This window comes from Alosa alosa, chromosome 19 (genome assembly GCF_017589495.1).
Source record: "Alosa alosa isolate M-15738 ecotype Scorff River chromosome 19, AALO_Geno_1.1, whole genome shotgun sequence".
Lineage (NCBI taxonomy): Eukaryota > Metazoa > Chordata > Actinopteri > Clupeiformes > Clupeidae > Alosa > Alosa alosa.
In genome coordinates, this window is record NC_063207.1 from 12,817,524 (window position 1) to 12,836,326 (window position 18,803).

Genomic DNA, 18,803 nt, shown 5'->3' on the forward strand with positions numbered 1-18,803 from the left:
AGTATGATAAAGAATGTAATGCTTTTTTTGAACTTGACACTAAGACTACAATAAAGTAACAACAAAAAAAAAGAATGAAAGTTAAACTGTAATTATTGCACACAAAATTCCGCAATATCTCCAGCAATGTCTCCCACCAGTCACGTCAGGTAGACTGCAGTTGATCTGTTCGGGACAAGCTGTCATTTGTTCTAGTTCCTCCCCGCATGCATTTGAAGTTGTCGTATGAAGTCAGGCACAGTCAGCCGCAGTTCATCTTGGATGCACCTCCTCCTGACTAGTATCTCCCTGAAAGGAGATGTAAGTGGGTGTGGCCAGGCTAGCCTATTTTGGGATTTAGGAAAAACAATATTGATAACCTTGTTTTGGGTTTATTCTGACTAAACAGTTGTCTGTATCTGGCTTAGCCAAGGCTAATTGGCCAGTTGACCATACTTCAGAGCTAACATCAGAGGACACTTAACAAAAATCAGGATACAACAGAGCCCTGTGAAAAAATAAATATATTGCCTCCCTCCCTATAATTGTAATATTGGTCATTATGTTCTGTGAGGTATAATGATACAAACTTGCTATTTCCCCAGTTTATTGGCTTTTTTTAAGATTGGTGGTCCAAATATCATGACACAAGTTTTTACCAATTTAGAGCCAAAATGGAGCATATGAGAGATATGGCATATAGCTTTCACTTGACTTGAGTTTACATGTCTATCACTGCTGAAAATGCTGAAAGGAGACTTGAGAACAATTGAAGTGTAGAAAATAAGAGACAATTCTTGCCTTTTTTTTCTTTATTTTGACTTTTTGTTTCTTTTTTCATTTTTTTAATCAGGTGAAGAAAAATACCTTTTTTGTTCTGTATAATAAAATATGTTAACTTTATTCATTTTTATGAAGAAAAAAAACAAAACAACAAGAAAATAAAAACAGAAGGAAAAACAAAACAAAACAAAAAAAAAAATATTCTGTCTCCCTCATTGTAAACGTCGGGAGTTGCTGCATTGCATGAGGATAAGCAAATACAACAGAGACAGACCGAGAGGGTTGGACGGGGAATGGGGTCAGGGATGGATGTTAAGACAAACAAATAGAGGACAATGGGCAAGAGGAAGGAGAAAGGAGAGGAGGAATGGATGAAGGGAGGAAAAGAACGTACAAAAAAATGCGCATTGCAAATGGGCGGGGTGGAAAGGGCGGAGCAGGCAAGGCAAGAGAGTCTCTCTCTCTCTCTGGTGGGGTTCAAAGGTCACTCTCTCCGTAGAGGGCGGTGGAGAAGGACATGTAGTCGAGTGCACCAGGCACAGCATCGGGGCCAGTGTAGGGCGCCATGCGGGCAATGCAGTACTCGGCCTGGTCAGGGGGCAGCTCACGGCGAAGCTCGTCCGCCAGGATGTAGTTCTGGATGAGGGTAGAGAGGAAGAGGAAGGGTTGGAGAGGTGGCGAGAATAGAAGAGCAGAGACAGACAACAGAGCAGAGAAGACAGAAGATGAGGGGGGGCATAGCACAGAGTTAGAGTTTACAATCATCATTATAAGAGTGGTGTCTGTCTTATTTTCAGCAATAATTGAATCCTTTTTAACAAAACATTTTTTTTTCCATTTTTTCCAAATTAGAACCATAGTATGTGAGCACATCAAAGGTACATGGACAAGAAAAAGTATAAGGATTGCTCGACAATAATTGATTCCTGAATTAACGACAAAAATAAAGGTTTAGCACTATAGCATGCTTAAGCAATATGGCACAAGTGAGAGTGGGATTGGTAAAGGATATACCCATGACTGTGGTTCGACCAAAGGCACGTCACCGGAGGCCTACGGCCAAACCACTGCTGTGGGTATATCCTTTACCAACGTCATGATCACAAGTGCGATTTTGCTTTTAAACAACTGTTCCACTTACAACTAATCAAATATAAAGACATCAAATTGCGTTATAATTTGTTTAGATTTTTGTTCATCCGTTCATCCTCTGCCCCAAGAAATAGTTTCAAACAATAGTCTTGGCATCCACTGTTTCCTAGCAGCAGAAAATGTCCCTCTGCAGCCAGGTTGAGTGAGGGATATGGGCACAATCATTTGTATACTTGCTTGTCCTCACTTTACATACTACCGGTAATCTGAACAATCTGAACAATGTATTTACTCCATTTTCTCTCTCAATAACTGTCAAATGTGACATGTGATGTCCCGGAAATTTGCCACTCATGGAATCAGTCCAATTCATAAATAGTTTGACTGGACCATACATTATGTTGCATACATTTCAATACTTCTTGAGACCTTCCATATCGTCTTCTTCATTAAGACCAATCAACTAATTCACTCTATTTCTCTCTCTCAATAATCCTCACCTTGTCCCCGGCCAGTACTTTGAAGGAGGCCATGACCTGGTCGGCAGTGTCTGTGTCAGCGGTCTCACGGGACATGAAGTCGATGAAGGCCTGGAAAGTGACCACTCCCAACCTGTTGGGGTCCACGATGCTCATGATACGGGCAAACTCTGCCTCTCCCTAGGGACAACAACAGAGAGGAATTAACAAACCCAGATGTAGATGTTTTTACATAGCAATGTGTCCAAATAGGCTGACAATGGGGCCAGTCATCAGTGTAATCGTAGTAAGGCCGGGGCTGTTCTTCCTCTTTTCGTGTTATTCTGTTTTATGGCATTATGGCATTCCACAACCATAATTGTTATAGAATCCCCATTTATCTTATTGGGGCTGTTTTTAATAATTGGAACCTTCGTGCATGAGGGTTCATCTGACATTTCAGTTGGATTGCCTTCAATAAATGACAAACCATCATCTAGTTCACACCTTTCACATGCCTCCTGTTTTGCAGGTGCAAGGAAATAAGGATAAGGTGCAAGGAAATAAATATGATTCTTGTGAAATACTCTAATTATCTCATGACCTCTCCTCTGTCTCATGTTTTCCATTCTCATCTCACTGTACTCATGTCTGCTCTTTTCTTCACTCTATATAAAATATATATTTTGAGCATAATGGCATGGCATTTTGAGCATAATTCAATATTTGGGGCGGGGTGTAATTTTTTTTCAAAGGTTTAACATCTTCAAAAAAAGGATCTTCAAAGGTTTAACATAAATCATAACACATAACATAATAGTACCTCAAATATATTTCATGTGTAAGGTTCAATATAGACCCTTTCAACAATAAAAACAAAAACAATGCTTGAATGTTCTATTTGGGCCCCAATCTACTTCCTCTGCATTAAGATAACATATGGAATGTTAAAAAGGAAGTCTTGTGGGGCCAACTATGATGCTGATAATGGAACTCTCTTGAAAGGGTCCATAAATGGATGCCTTTGTCTTTCCAGAGTGACCTCTAGAGGGGACTCATGTATAGTGTTTGACCCTATCATTCCCTACATCCACTTTTGCATCATTCTAGAACATTACGATGCATTGCGACCGTAGCTTAATGAAAACCATGCTTGGTAATAAGTAATAATTAATTGTTACAAATCAAGGAAAAACAAAGGCGCACAAGTTTCTGTTACATGTGTAATGTTATACAGAGGATGTGTATGTCAGAATGGTGTGGTTTTACCATATTGTAACCCAGAGAGATGAGGCATTTTTTGAAGTCATCCATATCCATGAATCCTGTTTTCTTCTACAGGAGCCCATGAGGGACCAACACAACCAGGGGAAAAAGTGGGATACAAGAGAAGGATAGAAGAGAAAGCAAGAGAAGAGAGACCAAAGGACAGAGGAAGAGAGAAGAGAAGAGAGAAGGAAAGAATCGAGTAGAAGGGGGCAGAGCACAACAGAGGAGGGCAGAATAAACATATCCCACAAAGGGATGGAAAAAAAGTGAGGTGATCCGAAAAAGAGAAGATGAGAAGGTAACCAGGAAATTGAACCAGAGAAAAGGGCAAGTGGGAAGGAGGACAGAAAAAAAAGACAAACAAAAAAAAGAAAAACACAAAGAAGAAAAAAATCAGGTTAATGCCAGGTTGGGCAATAAAGGGGGGTTTGACAGGTACCTGTGGGTCGTTGGCGATATCGAAGCCGAGGCTGATCAGGCAGGCCTTGAACTCCTCAGCCCCAAGAGTGCCCGAGTGATCCTAGGGTGCAGCGGGCAGTGCCAGGCATCAGGTGGCGGGCACCGGCATGCAGCACACATACACACGCACACACAATCACAGGGGAGTGGAGGGGTAGGGGGTGGTGAGGTTGAGTGAGGGTGTGGGGCATGCGGAGGGGTGGGGGTGACAGGGAGAGGGGGTGGGGTGGGGTGGAGAGGGGGGTATGGGGGTTGGGGGTGGGCATGCACCAAAGACAGAGAGACACAGAAACACACATTAGAGTGCATAACACGCAAACGTTAGGAACCTTCTGCGAGTGCTACTGGGGGCGTGTGTGTACGTGCGTGTGTGTGCATGTGTGTCCGTATGTGTGTGTGTGTGTGTGTGTGTGTGTGTGTGTGTGTGTGTGTGTGTGTGTGTGTGTGTGTGTGTGTGTGTGTATGGGCTGCTATGGCCACGGCATTCCAAGGCATTAGATTGCAGGCGTGACAGGCAGCTCTATACAGCCTCATGTGTGTGGGTAGGCCAGTGGTGGTTACTAGCATCATGACCAGCACAACTGCACTTTAGCTAATTCTCTTTTGCAAGGAAAATAAACAACTGGATACACCTCTCTCTCTTTCTCTCACTCTATCTATCTGTCTGTTTCTACAACTACACAGGTGTATTTTCAACTCATCATCACACACATGACATATGCATTTGAAGAAAAAAAATTTTAGCTATTGCCTACACTACCCCCTTTAACTGAAACTTTCTCAACTCTGCCAGGGTAAAATTAAAAGCATAATTATCTAATGATGTTTAGAGAAAGCAAATGTTTATATATGACCCAGCTGAGTCAGTTGTTTTCTGAATAGTCCACGAGGCCTAACAATGAGTGGTATCTATTGATTAGACCCCATCACCAGCATTGGCTCATGGTGGAAAAAATGTATGAGGTAATGGAGAGTTGCTCCGCAGCCTGGATGGGCTCTGTGTGCACCTACTGGAGCATGTGATGCTAAATAAGGAGTCAGCCGCCCATAACTGGTAATGTGCTTCATCCTTCTCTTAAGCCCCCTCTGTTCTGTAAACAATGAGTGTGTGTGTGTGTGTGTGTGTGTGTGTGTGTGTGTGTGTGTGTGTGTGTGTGTGTGTGTGAGGTAGAGAGAGAGAGAGGGAGAGAGAGAGAAAGGAAAGAGAGAATGTCCTATGGTATTCCCTCCTCTAAAGCGCAGCAGTATTCTTTTAGGATGAAGTAAAACTTTCAATAGCCTGTGTGTGTGTGTGTCTGTGCACATGTATGTGTCTGCACTGATGATGACTGAGATGATTGATTGAGGGCTGTCCCCGAGACACTGTACTTTGTCTTTTTCAGTCATTCTAACAACGCAGCACAGGCAAACCATGCACTAAATAATGCAGTGTGTCTGACTGAACATACACAATGTCTATGTTTTGGACCAAACACTATTTGTCTTAAAACCCACACTCATTCTCTCACCTCAGAACCTGCAATGTGACTGTGTGGATGGGCAGTAAATACCTCAACATCTGCACTCTGAGCAAACACTAGACAAAACAAACTAACAAACTAACATGCATACATGGGGAACACTTTTTGCATCACATCCATCAGCTCTTCTCTATCTATATTTCTATCTTGCTCTGAGTCTTCTTTGTATTGCTTTTTTTCATGGTCTGTGTGTCTGTCTCTTACCCTATCAAAGTGGTTGAAGGAGGCTCTGAACTCGCTCAGCTGTTCCTGGCTTATGCCTTTGGCATCTCTGGTGAGGATCTGGTTCTCGATCTCATTGATGGTGCGTGCGATGGTGGTGAGAAGCTGCTCCCAGCCCACACGGATGTGCTGGCAGACAGAGAGACAGAGAGAGAGAGAGAGAGAGACAGGCAACGGGAGAAGCATAGATTAGCAACAGTTAATTGTTCGGTTTCAACAGTGGTGTGTGTTCTCATATGCAATAATGAGCACACAAGTATGTTGGTATCAGAGTGTTGGTGTGGGTTTCATTTCTATGTCAATATGCATAATATATGTGTGTCAGTAGCAGAATAGCTTCTTTAGTGATATGTGCTTTCAGCATCTTTTCATGTGTGTGAGTGTATTTGTGTGTGTGTGTGTGTGTGTGTGTGTGTGTGTGTGTGTGTGTGTGTGTGTGTGTGTGTGTGTGTGTGTGTATATAAACAGCTACCTCCATGGTGTAGTTGGTGTGTTTGTTGTCGAAGATGAGGGCTTCCTGAATGAGCTGGTGGTCTCCCTCCAGCTGGTCAATCTTTGGCTTGTAGTTGACGATGCTCTTCTCATACTGACGCAGGTGGTTCAGCTGATCCTCCAGGGTGCCATGCATCTCAATGGAGATACGGCCAATCTCCTGCAATACAAACACACACACACACATACACACACACACACACACACACGATTGTTGACAGAAATCATACACCATGATACAATGCACCTACACTTATTTGTATAGTAGTAACGTCCAGTACAATTTCCACTATACAATATACAGACAATTTTTTGGGGTATTCTAGGAGCTGAGTAGGCTTTGAAAGAAAGGTGCTAAAATATTGTAAGTGTCAGTGATGATGAGCAGAGGACCGTAACAAACACATATAGGAATGAATAGATGACTTTCGAACAGAAAACGGACCTCCATCTTGGTCTGGATCCAGGGTCCGATGACGTTAGCCTGGTTGGCAAACTGCCGTCTGAGTCGCTCGTTATTCTGTTGGCGGGCGTGCTCCTCAATCAGAGCCTGGTCTCTCTGAGGGACCAGCTGCCTGACCTGGGGGGGACAGACAGACAGAGAGAGACATTAAGAGTTATAAAGAGTTATTATTAAAGTAAAGAGTGAGGCTGGAAGGGGAAGAGGGAAAAACTCTTGACTTATATGTTGTGTCAACTTTTGACACAACTTACAACTCAAAAGTTGTAAGTTGTGTCAAAAGTTGAACAACATATAAAGTTGTATAATGTTTTATAAAAACTAGCATGTGTTAGAAGCTGTCTTAATTTCACCAAAGACAGAAGAAACGGTCAGGCATGGCTTGAGCGCCTCTTCTGTGTGTGGGTGACTGGTCGGCACTGACCTTGTCCCACTTGGTGTTGATCTCCTGAGGGTTAATGGTGGTGTAAGGGTTGGTGCCGGCCATGTTGACGTGGTAGGTCTGCACAATCTTAGCAATCTCATTGTGGATGCCCAGGATGGCCTGTCTCTCCTTGTCCGCCTCAGGGAGGGTCGCCTTAAACTGCTCATGAGCTGTGCTTAAGCCCTACAAACACACACGCCAACACAAGCCATGAGAAAAACACACATGTGGACACACACACAAATAATGCACATCATATTGACACAAAGTAAAGACAATATAGGATACAGCTATAGGTGTAGGACACAGCTATAGGTGTAGGACACAGCTATAGGTGTCGGACACACCTATGTTAAGGGTATTTCAGGTCCAGCAAACATTCTAAATGGTAATCACTATGCAAAACAACAAAATTGCACACAAATAGCCCTTGCAAGCACACACAGACACACATGGGCAACTCTCTCTCATACACCACACACACACACACACACACACACACACACACTCACACAGACTACTGTCACACACACACACACACACACCTGTATCTCCTCGATGGTATGCACAATGAAGGTGTCCTGCAAGTCCTCCATAGCTCCCTCCATCCAGTTGTTGAAGGGGGCGGCACGTTTGGCAAACTCGAGATACAACTGATCAATGGTCTCCAGCAGTTTCTCAGTCCGCTGGAGCACAACACACAAACATGTCACAGGTGAGTACTGTACTGTATGTGTCTCTGTGTATGTGCAGATGCATGCATGAATGGATGAAAATGTGTGTGCAGATGCATGCATGAATGGATGAAAATGTGTGTGTGTGCCTGCGTGTGTGTGTGTGCGCGCAGAGAGTGTAACAGGTAACTGAACCCTAGTCAGACCACTGCTCTAGTTTTCATGTAATTTTCTTTTCCTTGTCTGTGTGTTTATGTGTATTCTTCTATGTAATATATGTATTTATGTGTAATATGTGTGTGTGTGTGTGTGTTTTTTTTTCTTCCAGGGCTCCAGAGTGCGATCAATTTGGTCGCGATATCACCTAATTTTAAAAAAAATCGGATAATCGCACCGTGCTAATTCAGCTATTCGAGAGAGGAAAAAGTGTCCGCATTGAAACTCTACCTTTGGTTCAATAACAGACACATATTTGGCCAATATCGTGGTTTAAACAAATAACAGATAGTGAAGGGCGGGACCTCCCCTCTGATTGGCCGTGGCCCAGTGTCTGTGTGTAAATTTGAAAATGCGTGTGCTGCAGAGAGAGAGAGAGGTCAGAGACCCGTCAGATAAACAGAGTGGATGTAGTTGCATTACAGTGTGGTCACATAGGCCGAGATAAATGTACCCTCTCCCCACAGCTTTTCGGCGGCTGGCGGCAGCAAACCGATCAGACGAGCCCGAGATGATAATCATCGTTACCCACGATAGGCCTAGTGAAACTTCCCTTCACCAAGTTCAGTCCGAAATAATTATTCACCAGAAAAATTTGAACGTAAACCCGACGTACAGGAATGCCACTTGCGCCAAATTTGTAGGAGTCATTGCAGATGAAAAGACGTCTTAAAATTGCGAACAATGCATACAAGGCCTTTGCGAACGAAAGAGATACAGATATCGCCTTAAAAGGAGTCGTCATTGACCCGCAGTTACATGCAGGGAGTAACCGGTTTTCAACAGCAATATTCGTTTTGCGTGCGCAAGTTGTGTAAACTCATTCTGATGGCATCAATCAATTTAATCCGGTATTTGGCGCAAACCGAATATTGCTGCTACATTTAAAGCCTGAATATTCCCTGCATGTATAACTGTGGTCAGTTAAAAATACTAAAATTAAAAAGTAAATTGCATTGTGGGACTGTCAAATGATTATTGCAATCATCATTGCAAAATCACATACAAATCCCCCAGGCTACTTGGAACATCTCTTTAAATTGTGCTCAAATACATTTCTATGGAAGATGCTAGCATGGCGAGCTGGTTTAGCCAAGGGCTAAAGATCATGAAGGATAGTATGTAAGACATTGAGCAATGAGATGTGCAGTTTGAAGTCCTTAAAAGACGTCCACTGTTAATTTACTAACTGTTATTTTTATTTCATTCATCTTGAGATGTTTTAAGTTTAAATTTCAGCTCAGTGAAGCACTTAAAGCACCAACACTTCATTAAGTTACTTTTCTTGTAGAATTGTAAATCATAAGTCATAGGACAACCTATATAGGACAGTAATTAAGGGAAAAAAAGTGAACCTGCTGCGGTATTAAATGCGATGTGGTTGAAAATTTGGGTGCACCTAACTTTTGTGCTGGTGCACCTAAGAAAAAAAAGTTAAGCGCACCAGTGCAAAAAGTCTGGAGCCCTGTCTTCTATGTAATATATGTATTTATGTGTAATGAGTAATCTATCGTGTCTTTGAGTGTCTAGAAAAGCGCCATAAAATTAAATTATTAATATTATCATTACTCACTCATACACAAATGTGTGTGTGTGTGTTTGTGAGTGCGCTACCTGTAGAGCTTCACTACGTTTCTGGGTCAGTGCTCCAAGAGCGTCCCACTGATCACAGATCCTTTGGCAGCGTGCGTTCACACTTGGAGAGTCGTAGTAGTCTAACTCACTGTAACAGACCCACACAAAAAAGACAGAACTCTCAGTCACACACACACACACAGAGTTTCCACCGCATTGTGAATGTTTACCATAAATGTTCCTTGTTTCTCAACAGATTCAGTTCCTTTGATTCAGTGATTCTATTTCTGTTCCACAGTCAGTCATGACGAGTTAGCCCAAAGAAGCTCTGACACACACTTGACCACTTCAAGTAATACACTGGGCATTTAGTCATGGCTAATGGACTGCAATGGGCATATATTCAGGCCCATATTAGGACCTCAAGATTTGAGTCCTACGTAGGTATAACCAAAAGCAGAACTACAAAACTGGAGCAATTAAAACCTAGATTCACCAAGCAACTCTCTTATTATAGTTGTAATATTACCTTATAAGGCAATATTGTAGAATACTATCATATAACTAACAACATGTTAAGCGCCTGTGTGAAATGTTCCCCTAGTCCTGATTTATTTTTAAGAAAATAGTCATTTCACAAATAAGATATTGTAGCATCTTTACATCTAACCCTACATAGATGTTTAGGTTGGTTGTCATACATGTATATTGGCTCTGAGGTAGGCTAGCTGGACACTATGGGAATGCAGCTGAGGCTGGCAGCTTACTTGAGCTCCTGGGCGATGGCTGCGATCTGCTCCACGCGGTCTTGATGTGCGGCCAGGTCGCTCTCGAACGCTTCGTGCTTCTTCAGCAGGGCCTTGATCTCCGAGAGCGTGGCTGTCTCATAGTCCCGATGCTGCAGCATCTCCTCCTTGCCTGCAGGGGGAGACAGAGGATTAGAGAGAAGCCACTACATCACTTCTCAGCAGTTCCTGTTTTTTCTGGCCATTATACAGTATGTGCTCCTGAGACAAAAATAGACATGTGAGTGTTAAAAATGCAGGCTGTTCCTTACCATCGGTCCAGGCCTCGTGGATGGCGGCTTTCTGGCGGAACTTCTCAGCGAGGTGGTCGAGTCTCTCCAGCCTGCGGATCTCATTCAGCAGCCACTCCTCATAGCCCTTCTCAGCACCCTCCAGGGATCCCCATGCATTGGCAATGTCCTGCACACACACACACACACACACACACACACACACAAAGCAAACAGATACACATAGAAGAGTCATACACACACACACACACACACACACACACATACACACACACACACACATCACACATGTATGCACAGACAGAAACTATGTCAAGACACATATTTCAAAACACACCGATGAAATCTTTAATGTAAAAACAAACAATGCATTATGGGTAGCGCAGTCCCACTCACCGACACCATCTTGCCCTCGGAGGGCATGAAAGCGGGTCGGTTGCTGAGGCGCAGCTTGGTCTGCAGCGTGTTGAAGTTGATCTCCAGCTGGCACTTCTCCTGCACCTTGGGCGGCTTGTGCAGGCGCCGGTAGTCGCGGAAGTCCTCCAGCTTCTGCTGCATGGCCTGCATGGTGTTCTCCGGCGCCCGGTTCTCCAGCCACGGGATGGTGCGGCGGATCCACTCCAGCAGCTGATGGATGGAGAGATAGACAGAGAGAGAGAGAGTAGAGGAGGAGGAGGAGGAGAGAGAGAGCATGCAGGATGCATGGATGGAGGGATGATGCAAAGTGGAGGAGACAGACAGGGGTGAAGGGAAAGACGAGTGATGCAGGACAGACATGGTGTAGAGGAGGAGGACAGAGAGACCGAGGGTCAGTTTACCTTCAAGATTATGATGCACAGTGTACCACACTATCACTTATATCGCACTAGTGTGCTCAGTGAGGATGTCTGTAGCAATATGCTCTGTGTGCAAATCCATTATGTGTGGGTCTACTACTACAGTGTGAGGTCGCGGCATATGTCAGCAAGTGTGTGGGTGTGTGTATGACCTATCGGGATTCCTACACTCAGCAGTGTGTCAGCCCTCGGGTGAAAACACTGAGGTTTGTGGGATACATAGAGGGAACAGTGTGTGAGGGATATACGGAGGTGGGAGAAAGAGGAGGGCTGACAATTGTGTGTGTGCGTGTGTTTTTGAGTGTCTGTCAGCTCACATCGCTGGCAAGCTTTTCGTAGTCCTCCATCAGCTGCTCATTCTCCTGATTGACAGCCAGCACTTTGCAAATGCGGTTGGCCGCCGTCTCCGCCTAAAATGTGAACACATACAAGGCGTGAGAATAAAACAGCATAGTGGTGGTATGTGTGTCTCTTTAGTTGCTAACTTGCACATTCCTTATAATCCTTACTGTAACATAAATTCATGTTATAAATCTCATATTTTGCTGATAAAGTTAGTCACTATGGAAGGTCCAGAATTCTCTCTGGTAAACTAGTGAGCCTTCCTGACCTAAAGGGCAACTGAGGTTGTGTTATACAGGACATCCTGAATCTTCCTGCTGTACTTTTCACTGAGCTGAGGGAAACACACACACACGCAGACAGCAGGAATCAGGGCAGGAAAGACCTTTCATCTCACTGTTAACTGCTTCCTGTCTCCATACACTTTCCTATGTCTACCTTAATCTATTTATAGGCTGCATTAGTGAAAGGGTCATTTGAATTTGTCCTGCTATATACTGTTCAGAATTCTTCAGGTGTTGGTGGCTTCCATGATAAAGGACTCCCATTCATGCTGCATCTAGTTCATGATAAACAGAAACCAATCACAACTTTTCCAACATTCTGGAATTAACCATCTGGACTACATAATGGCATTTTTGTAGATCAAAATATGTTGTCATGTGACTATACAAACCTGTGTGTATGTGTGTGTGTATTTGTTTGTGTGAACATCTGTTTGTGCTGTTATTGTGGTGAGGGTGACCTTTCTTCCTAGTATATGCTGACTTTGCTCTCCTCCATACAAAAACCCTGTAGTGTGGTGAAAGACAGGAGGAAGATGAATTACTCTTTCAAAATAACGCCTTCCTCTTGTTTCTCTCTCCTGAGCGTATGCCAAACTAACATAGCGTGAAGGGGAAGAGGGCAACACAACAGTACACACACACACACACACACACACACACACACACACACATTCCCTCACAGTGGGCTGTAAAGTAAATCAAGCTATCAAATATGCTCAAAAGGTTAAGTCAGTTTATCTGGCTTCTATGATCTGATAGAGTCCCCGAGTTCTGAGTGATTCTGTTGCACAATAGAAACACAGAAACAGATAAAAGGCAAAAGTCTGACAAAGGAATGAAAGGAGCTCACAGCTGCCATGCAAAATTTGTTGGCGTGTGTGTGTGTGTGTGTGTGTGTGTGTCCACGTAAGCAACTGAGCGTTGAACAGTGAATCAGAAATGTGTCTTGAGTGCATTCCATCACAGCAGGGGAAAGATGGAAGATTCCAAATTCTTATGCTGAGGATCAGGAAAAGCATGGCGGAATTTATGACCTTCCCTCCTTCACAGAAACAAATGAGCACACACACTCTTTGGCACACACACACAGACATAGAAAACACACACACACACACAACGGCTCAGGAAGTGCCAAGTGACCTTATAAGGTCAGACAGGACGACTTCAAGCTGTGCCTTGTAATCCACACTCAGTCAGTTTACCTTAACACACACACACACACACACACACAGACACACACACAGACACACACACACACAGAAAGATGAGTCATTCCCAAACAGTGAGTAAATCAAGTTGGACGTGTGATAAACTAGCAGGACAGTTACTGGAACTGTGACAAAACATCATCTCTGAGTCTGTGTGTGTGTGCATGAATATATGTGTATGTGTGTGTGTGTACTCCTTTACTAAATATTTCTCTCATATTCTGATTAGAGACTGGATCAACACTCACTCTAAGGCTGAGGACACGTGCAGGCCTCCAGTCTCCTCTACCACCTTCATAACATCATCATCATTCACACCGAGTTGTTTAGCATACACGTGTTGTGATGTTTAAATCAAATGTTCCGCGGGGTGTGAGGGGGACTTAAAAAGGGCTGCCACTACACAAGGGGACTGACTGAGTCAGTGGTATGAAGAGTTTTACGGATTGTTCTAGACTGTTCGCCACTGTCCCGAGATGGGCTCGGGTGGCGGGGGAGCTTTTGTGTGCTGTCATGTTCTGGCTGCTCTCGGCTCGGTTTTTGGCTGCTCTGCTCCTGCCCCGGTTCTGTCCAAAGTCCTGTCAGGTGGCGCACCATGGCCTCGCTGTGGGATGCTGCTGACACGCCACAATAACATTTTACATAACACACACACACACACACACACAAACACACACACACACACATACACACACACACACACACATATCCATGCACATACACAAACAGACACACACACACACACACACACACACACACACACCTCCACATACTGACAAAACATGGCAACAGCAGACTGCGACACCTTGACAACACAGGGAGGGCTGACTCGACTCAAGAACACATGCAGAGAGAGAGAGAGAGAGAGAGAGAAAAGAGAAAAAGAGCAATAGGACAGAAAGAGAGAATGAGAGAGGAGGATGGGATGTGTGAGACAGAGAGATAGAGTGAGGGAGATAAAAGAGAGAAGAGAGGAGAATGAGGGAAAGGAAGAGTGGCAGACTAAGAGAGAGAGAGAGAGAGAGAGAGATAGTGTTTTGTAGCCGTATGTAAGCTCCCTCTCTCAGTCCCAATGATGGGTGTCTGTGCCAGCCTGGTGCCGCACTGTGCCAACAGAAGCCGCTTTAGCCTCTCTTCGGGGGGTCTATTACTCCATTAGAGAGGCCACACACCACACACACACACACACACACACACACACACACACACACATCACAAACATGACTGACACTCACAAAAACAGAACACAGAGACGGTCATAAACACGGCCATATGCTTTGTACAGTGTGTGCTCACAGTTGTGTACTTTGTTGTGTACTTTGTATGGGAAATAATGAACAAAACAATGTTCAGTTAGAAAATAATGCACATTAAGGAAGTAATATGGCTGTTAGCCTTTGCAGTGCAGTTAAAATGTAAGCTGAACTATGCTGCACTTATTTGCCGTAATAATGTAGTGAACCTATAACTTAGTATTAGGTCACAATCCTCTGTATCATTTATATTAAACTGCATGCTTGTGTTTGTGGAAATTATGCAATATTCCCATGTTTGCTTCTATTGCATATTATATACTCACATTTCACATGTGTTTCTGCGCTAATATACAGTTGGCTATGGGGTCAGTACAGTAACGTGTTTGTCTGGAGATCAATAAGATGTCCTTAAGAATGAATCTTTTTCTGGCATCTGTAGAGTATATATTTCATTTACACAGGTATGTGTGTATACATATGTGTGTATGTGCGTATGTATGTGTGTGTACGTGTGTGTGGGCATATGCAGTATACATATGTGTGTATGTGTGTGTGCGTGCATGTGTGTGTGCATGCGTGTGTGTGTATGTTTTTGTGGGAGTGGCATTGGGTGTGTGACTAAGACACTGATCATTAACATTTTAACAACATGGTAAAATGATGGAAATCAGTGATAAGGTGACAATGATTGGCTATAGCAGAGTGTATTTAATTTGAGTGATGGCAAGAACAGCTGTTGGTTCATGTGTAAGTGGTCTGTAAACAAGTGCTTGATGATGACTGTATTGATGATATCAGTTCTGTCGTGTTTGATTGATGCTTGTCATGGATGGAAAAAGGAAAGGTGTTTGCTGATTGGCTGCTTGCCCCATCAGGTGAGTTCTGATTGGTTGAGAGGAGGTTGACGGCTCACCTTCTGCTTGCCCGAGAAGGCGTGGTAATAACACGAGACATAAGTCATGACGGCTTTCTCATCTGGCCTCAACGTGCTAATGATATCTGCCCCGGAACCACAGACAGGGAGAGAGAGAGAGAGGAGAAAGAGAGAGTCGGAGGGGAGAGGAGAGAGAGAGAGAGAGAGAGAAAAGAGAGAAAGAGAAAATGCGCAGAGTAAAAGTGTGCAGACACAAGGGGTCAAGAGGTCAGCATAAGGCACAAACAGCAGCGGCAGGAGACAACAGTGGGCAGCAGCGTTCTCCGCGGCCTTCGGGGCGCAGGGTTGGCATGAACCCAAGTGCCAACCTACTGGCAGAGGTGGGGGTGGCAGAGGCGTGTGTCAAATTAGGATGACATATGGGTTTGACAGCTTCCAGTCTCAGACACACTCAAGCATGTGCGCATGCACACACTCACTGGCAAAGTGTATAAAAAGGTATATATATATATATATATATATATATATATACACACAGTAAATATATAGAAAAAAAATATATAAAATACTCTGAGGAAATCTCTTATTCTTAAAATGGGGGCTGGATGATTTAAAAATAGGCAACTCTTGGAAAAAGTCAAGAGACTGGTGTGTACTGGAGAGCAGAGCTGCGTTTGCGTGCCCACTGTCGCCTGCCGGCTCAGGACAGTGTTCATTTTCCCAGCATGCACTTGGAGTAAGGCGCGGCCCATGCGGTAAGAGGCAGGGTGTGAGGCCAAGGGGTGGGCGGGGCTTAGCTCTGCAGAGAGAGAAGAACCATGTGGTTAAGAGACAAACAGACAGACGGACTGACGGACAAGTGGAAACCACGGAAACCCAGGAAGTGGAGGGAGGAAGTGGACGTGAGGGGGAGGAGTCAGGAGGGAGGGAGGGAGACTGTCGAGAAGGAGTTTTGTTGCATCCTGGGATACCTTCTGGGCGCCAGAGAAGGCGTGGTAGAAGCTAGAGACGTAGGTCATGATGGCCTTCTCGTCAGGGCGGGCTGTACCAACGATGTCTGCAGAGAGAGGGGGGGTTGGAGGAGGGAATGGGGAGTGGGGTGGGGGTTGTATTTGTTAAACAGGTCACACTATCGATCCCAGAGCCCAGAGCAAATGGACTAGTACCATTAGAGGGTGCAAACACAATCCATCATAGAGTGCTTGTTGACCAACAATTAAAAATTAAGTGAGAGGATAATACTGTGCTTATATCCTACTTCATTCTGGACAGGAAAGGAAGTTAGCCATTAAAACCAAAATGATTTCAATCATGTGTTTCAATGAATGAGTTAAAATGACACATGCACAGACATAAGCACACAATGCATCCACTGTACAAAATGTATGCTGAACTGTAAAAAAGTCAAAATCAGTCTAGGACACTGAAGTCACTAAAGCCCACTGCAGTGGCTCACCCGTTTCCCCTCATTGCCTCAATACAAGCAGATGGTCTGTGGAAAGATTTGTGTCAAAGAATATTTCCAAGAAGGCAGTGTTTCTGTCTCCCCTTTTCTCTCTTTGTCCTAGTGTGTAATGTGTGCACACACACACACACATACACACACACATATACAAAGGGTGGGTAGAGAAAGTGGGAAACACCCACACACCTACAGTGAAACATATACACACACATACACATTTATACACACACACACACACACACACACACCACATGGATATCAATTCATACACACACACCTGGTTAGGCCCTCAGAAGCCTATATTTAGCCATGAGCTAACCCTGTTAAAGTGGGACACACTGGGAGCCATAGAACAGAACTTAAAAGTGAGAAATGGATACATGTGTGCTTGTATGTGTATGTGTCAGAGTGTGTGGGGAGGTGTGTGTGCATCTGACATGATTTATGTCTGTGCATGTGTGTGTGTGTCTGTATGTCTGTCTGTCGGTCTGTATGTCAGTCAAGACAGACTGTTTATCACAATTCCTTCTCCTGAAAAAGATCTTGCATAGAAAGAGACTAAGGAAGCTTAAGGCTGCGGAATAAAGACTCTGTTAACGTGCTTGACCACCACAGGCAAACACACCTGCTCTAGGTACGACCTCCTCTCCCCGCTGTGCCAAAACCTCCCGACACTGACCACACACTCACCCCCCAGACCAGGAGACAGAAGCACTTCATGACCAACCAAAACACACACCCTCTCATCTCAACCCCAATGTCCTCGTTCTCCAGGCATTGTTTATCATTCTCCCTGCCAATGTGGAGGCTTACAGTGGGTTCTTAGCACAGGGTCTGGTAACCCTATCTGTGAGGGCCCGGCATGAGAGCAGGTTTTCGTTCCAGGCCGGCACACCCAAAAGCTACTCAGATAATCAGCTGATCGCAGTCTTCACACACGCTTGAGCAGCTGGGTCGGATTGACTGTTGTTGGTGTGAGAGCAGAGGTGGGTGAGGGCAGGTTTTAACAAAGACATGCTGATCACTGTTTGGGACTTCAGTAGGGTCGATGTCCTACATTGATGTGTGCTATTGTAGACTTAGGATGCAGTTGTGTAAGTCGGCTACAGGTTGAGTGAGTGGCTGAGGACAAATCTGCTTCCTGGACTGGGGAATAAACTTATTTTTGGCACTTTCCAGAAAAATGCCACGGACCTTTTGACCAACAAATGTTTTTTTTGTGAAGGAGGCTGGAGAGTAAAGAAAATAAGCATACTGTACACATTTATTTTCATGTTAAACTCACACATACACACACACACACAAACACAGATTTTACCTTCTGCGTCCAACATTTTGGGAATGTCCAGGTACTTCTCAGCTACGTCAAATGCTGTGTTCAGATTGGTCATTGGGTCATCCTAAGGGATAGAAATGTCAAAAGAGTGAGACTGTGTGAATGTGTTTTTGCTATGGCATCCACATATTTATGTTGTGTATGTTAGTGTTCATGTGTGTGTGTGTGTAGGTGTGTGTGTGTGTGTGTGTGTGTGTGTGTGTGTGTGTGTGTGTGTGTATGTGCGTGCATGTCTGTGTGCAACCTATGACACTCACTTTGCGAAGTTTTCCATAGTCAATGAGTTCTGGACGATGTCTGTGAATGAGGGCGCAGAATCCCAATCCATCTTTCCAGCTATATGGGAAAAAAGAGAGCGAGGGAAAAGGTGTGAGTCTCCCTGAAGCACACCATACAATTAATAACTAAAAACACTGCAAGCTGAGAACATAATCTCACAACAAAGACCTCTTTTTCTACCTCTCTCTCTCTCTCTCTCTCTCTCTTCTCTCTTTTTTTACACAAAACTGAATGGTGTTTGGTCTGTGCTGTCTCTCTCTT

The 18,803-nt window shown here is 44.1% G+C and overlaps 1 protein-coding gene across 5 annotated transcripts in view; it reads right to left on the reverse strand.

The window, feature by feature from the left end:
- Nucleotides 1-837: 837 nt before the first annotated feature.
- Nucleotides 838-18,803, reverse strand: part of actn1 (actinin, alpha 1) — a 44,374-nt gene continuing 26,408 nt past the window's right edge. The window contains exons 6-22 of one of the 5 annotated variants that reach the window (XM_048270904.1): nt 18,521-18,599; nt 18,246-18,327; nt 16,434-16,519; nt 11,813-11,905; nt 11,056-11,286; nt 10,681-10,828; nt 10,391-10,541; nt 9,663-9,771; nt 7,704-7,844; nt 7,159-7,341; nt 6,720-6,854; nt 6,255-6,434; nt 5,765-5,911; nt 4,021-4,101; nt 3,582-3,647; nt 2,355-2,513; nt 839-1,398 (exon numbers count right to left, since the gene is read on the reverse strand). In XM_048270904.1, the coding sequence (XP_048126861.1) occupies nt 1,240-1,398; nt 2,355-2,513; nt 3,582-3,647; nt 4,021-4,101; nt 5,765-5,911; nt 6,255-6,434; nt 6,720-6,854; nt 7,159-7,341; nt 7,704-7,844; nt 9,663-9,771; nt 10,391-10,541; nt 10,681-10,828; nt 11,056-11,286; nt 11,813-11,905; nt 16,434-16,519; nt 18,246-18,327; nt 18,521-18,599 (2,230 nt within the window). In that variant the 3' untranslated portion in view covers nt 839-1,239. Of the gene's footprint in view, nt 1,399-2,354; nt 2,514-3,581; nt 3,648-4,020; nt 4,102-5,764; nt 5,912-6,254; nt 6,435-6,719; nt 6,855-7,158; nt 7,342-7,703; nt 7,845-9,662; nt 9,772-10,390; nt 10,542-10,680; nt 10,829-11,055; nt 11,287-11,812; nt 11,906-15,501; nt 15,588-16,433; nt 16,520-18,245; nt 18,328-18,520; nt 18,600-18,803 lie in introns of all 5 variants that reach the window. The other 4 variants (XM_048270902.1, XM_048270900.1, XM_048270901.1 and 1 more) reach the window with 4 other exon arrangements.